Raw genomic sequence first — 3,945 nt, forward strand, 5'->3', positions numbered from 1 at the left:
TTTAAAAGAAACAGAAGAATCTAGCCCAGGGCTGCTGAGGAGACCGGGCCAGCTCCAGAGAGGTCTGCAGGGAGCCTGTGCTGCTTTCCTGGCAGCATTCCCTTACTATGTGTCTTTCCAAGAAGGGAGTCAGAAGACAACAGCACACCACTCACTGCAGAGCATGTTGTGCGATTGCACCATCCAGGATTTGCCCCAAACAATAGCAGCTGCTTCTAGGCATCACGTGGGGAAGTTCCCTGGCTGAGGTGGGGTCAGGCACACTCAGTGTCTTCATTCCCACAGCACCTTTGGCTGCTGGTTCCTTAATGCCTCACACGTGCTCCTCTGGCTTGGAGAGGAGGCAGGGAAGGGCAGCAAGCTGAACATCAGAAGGGATGTGGAGATAAACCTGCCATCTCCTCCACTCTCAGGTTGGGGGAATCGAAAACTCAGGGTAGACCCATGCCCCAATTTTTTAACACCCTCCCAAGCCAGGAGATGGGGCAGGATCTTTGTATCCTCTGCGCGAGAGGAAACCACTGTGCACAGCAAGGCAGAAAGATGTCGGGCACAACAGCAGAAGCAGGGATCCACAAACCTCATCTTCCAGCATCTCCTATGCTCTTTCTTCAGCCCTGAAGCTCAGCAGGACAGCATGGGAATGGAGCACCAGGCTGGGATCCCCCAGCCTCAGCCTTGCGCACTGGAAAGGCTCTGCAAGTGGGGAAGCCCCTGTGTTCCCACTCACCTTCTGCTGTGCAAAGGCCCCGAAGGAGCAGGTGGGTTGGGGAAGCCCCTGCAGCCCCGTGCCTGGCCCCCAGGATGATGCTCAGCCTCCTGATGCTGTGGGGGAGTGGTGTGGGTTTGATCACGAGACCTCAGGTGCCCGCAGCAAGAACAAACGTTTATTAGAGTGAGTGTTAAGAGTTCTCTTCACCCCACGCTTACTCTGATGGCATGTGGGGGTGCCAGAGGATGCTCTGTCCACCATGCAGCGTGAAAAGGAGTCCTCTCCTGCTCCTTCGCTGTGTAAGCTAAAGACTTCTCCCATGGCAGTGAGGGGAAATTCGGTCCTGCTGCTGGGCACAAATGCTTAAAGAAAAGCCTCCCCTGTGTAGTGCTCATAGTGCTGCCTTCTTCCCTCTGGGGAGGCAGCCCAAGGCCAAAAAAACTTTTCCAAAGAGGAGAGGGGGTGATAGGTCTCCCACAGTGGCGCTGCTCCAACTGAACTGCAGGCAGGCAAGGTCCCAGCAGGCAGCAGGGCAGCAGTGCAGAGCAAGGAGGCAGCCCAACGGGCTATAGGAGTCCAGCCGCTCATTCAGAGCACACCACAGGTTTCCCCGAGATCTTCAGGTCATCGAAGGGCAGCAAGGCGAGGAGCTGCAAAGGTCAAGGTATGGATGTGCAAAGATGCAGGATTGTGTCTCCACAGAGCTAGGGTAGGGGCCCAGAGCTATACTCCCCTCACCAAGATCTAAAGCCTCCCACCTCACTGGGGAAGTGCCAAGAAACCCTTTATGGGCTTTCCCTAGGGCTTGAGGCAACAGGCAGCCACCCCACACACCCCCAGAGCCAATGCACCCTAGAAGGGAGGACAGGCACAGCTAGAAATCCGTTCACGGAGCTTCCCACAAATTGTCCAACTCATGCACGCCCCTAACACACTTGTAGAGCCACAAGCCTCCCCCCACAGAGACTCACATCATTGTTGCCATCAGCCAGATCCTGGGCTGTCTCATTCTCCATGTTCCTCAGCAGGGTGTCAGCCCCACAGTGCGAGAGGATGGCAGCGATGGCAGCATCCTTGCGGCCCACGGCGAGGTGGAGTGGGGTGCATCCATTGTACATCTGGGCGTCCACATACGCCCCGTTGCGCAGCAGGAACTGGACAGCCCTGCGGTTATGGCACTCCACAGCCAAGTGCAATGGGGTCTTCCCACTCGTGCCCTCCTGCAACCCACAGACCACAAGTGCATGAGTGCAGGGTCCCCTCAGATGGGACCCAAAGCACCCCCTTCACAGGGTGCAGAGGGGGCAGTCCTCACCCCAACTGCTGTCACAGCATCCAATAGCTCCTCTAGGACCTTTTCTGTCTTCTCCCTCAGAATTCAGTGCCTCCCATTCCCACAGCAGTGCCTGCCCTGAGGCTGGAGGGAGTGCTCAAGGGAGCCATGCACCATGTTCAGCCTTGCCCAAACATCGCACCATGCCCAGCCTTACCCGAACATCAATGTTGGCGCCGCTCTCCAGCAGCAAAGACATCATTGGGATGTTCCCCTTCAAGGTGCTGATGTGCAAACAGGCCAAGCCTGGGATGGGGGGCAGGAGAGAGCCACAGTCAGCCCAGTCCACCCTGAGGCACACCAACCCCGTCCCCATGCCCACTCTGCTGTGCTCCTGGATCTCTGCACACACAGCTTATGGTCTCTGTCCTAACCCAGCCACTGGCTCCACACCGGGCTGCCGGCAGGTCTCACCTTGCCAGTTCTGGAGCTGCAGGTCGTGGTGGTGCCCATGGGGCTGTGCTGTGCCCTGCGGTGGGTCTGTGCTCTGCAGCAGCTGCTGGGCACACTGCATGTGCTGCTGCTCACAGGCTAGGTGCAGCGGCGTGTTGCCATTGCGGTCCTGCAGCCCAGGGTTCACTCCCTTGTGGATCAGCGCCTGGATCACGCTGGGCTGCTCCAGGTACACAGCAAGGTGCAGTGGGGTCTAGAGAGGAGGTGGGGACAGAAATTAGGGAAGGGGGGGATGCCCTGCAGGACACACCAGGCATGATGAGACACACCAGCCTATGGGAGCCAGCTTGGCCCATCCCTGCCCTGGCATTAAGTGTGGCTAACACCAGGGCAGTACAAACAGCTTGCTGCACCCCCAGGCCTCAGCACAGGGATCACCCGTGGGGGCAGATCTCACTCTCCCATGTTATCTACCCTGGCACATTCAAGCGGTGCCTGCTCCACCCTCCAGGGCAGTCTGAAATGTCCTGGGGCCTCATAAAGGACCCCTTCACCCTCTGGTGCTAGAAGTTGTCACACCTCTCTCATGGTATCTCCCTTATTCCCCTCCCTGAAAAGGGGCTGCTTACATGGGATCTTCACCATGCTCTGGAGGAAGCTGACAGGGGGGCCTAGAGACAGATTGGGTATCTACCCAGGGAGGACCTGCCTTCCTCCCATCTTCTGCCTATCACATCATCATACCTGGAAAAGATCATTTTGGATCTCCAGCACTTCCCTGGGCAGATGAGCAATACAGCAGAGTGCCACAGCTGGGACGCAGTGGATAATGGCCAGGTGAACCAACCTATAGAGGGGATAAAGGGAACAAGAGGGGGGGGAAAAAAAAGAAAAATGAGTTCCGAGCGCTGTGCTTATAAGCGGATATCTACCACTGCTGCATGGAGGAATCATCTACCCACCTTCCCCAGTCCCCCTGTCACCAGCTTGGAGCTCCTCCATCGTGCCCTCTCCCTGGGGAAGCTTAGCAGCAGGTCAAGGCAGGAACAAGGACTGAGGCTCCCTGGGGCAGTCCTTCACTCTGACCCATATGGGGAACAGATCCGCTTGTTCCTGCTAAGCACTGCAGGGTCATCCCTCAGACCTCATAGCATGCAGAGACCTTGGACCCTGCACTGGCCAAAGCCAGGCCTCCAACTGATGCAGGTCCGAAAAGCCTCGGACATGTTTCCCAGAGCGTAAGAGCTGGGTTTGGCAGACCCCGGCACGGGCTGCTGCCTGGGGAATTCCAGTTCCCTGCTGCCAGCTGTGTGCTGCACTTCTGCTTTCCCCTCATGCAGGCACGCAGCCAAAACTGGGCAGGAGCCCGGCATTGGTCCAAGACCACCTGCACGGCACAGTCCCCATGCCAGCCAAGCTGCTGGCCCACACCAATTTCCTCTTCTCTCCCCCACATCCTTCCCTTCCAGCCCTGCAGTGGCAGTGCTGGCATGGAGCCATCCAGTGC

General features: G+C 57.7%; 1 protein-coding gene across 1 annotated transcript; it reads right to left on the reverse strand.

The window, feature by feature from the left end:
- Positions 1-1,158: 1,158 nt before the first annotated feature.
- Positions 1,159-3,285, reverse strand: LOC104411601 (NF-kappa-B inhibitor epsilon-like; the record flags this gene model as incomplete). The annotated part of the gene is made up of 5 exons (XM_010022055.1): positions 1,159-1,362; positions 1,684-1,932; positions 2,203-2,291; positions 2,460-2,691; positions 3,183-3,285. Coding segments are annotated over 5 exons (739 nt in total), but the record flags the coding sequence as incomplete, so codon positions are not given.
- Positions 3,286-3,945: the final 660 nt, after the last annotated feature.

This window comes from Nestor notabilis, unplaced genomic scaffold (genome assembly GCF_000696875.1).
Source record: "Nestor notabilis isolate BGI_N333 unplaced genomic scaffold, ASM69687v1 scaffold30209, whole genome shotgun sequence".
NCBI lineage: Eukaryota > Metazoa > Chordata > Aves > Psittaciformes > Psittacidae > Nestor > Nestor notabilis.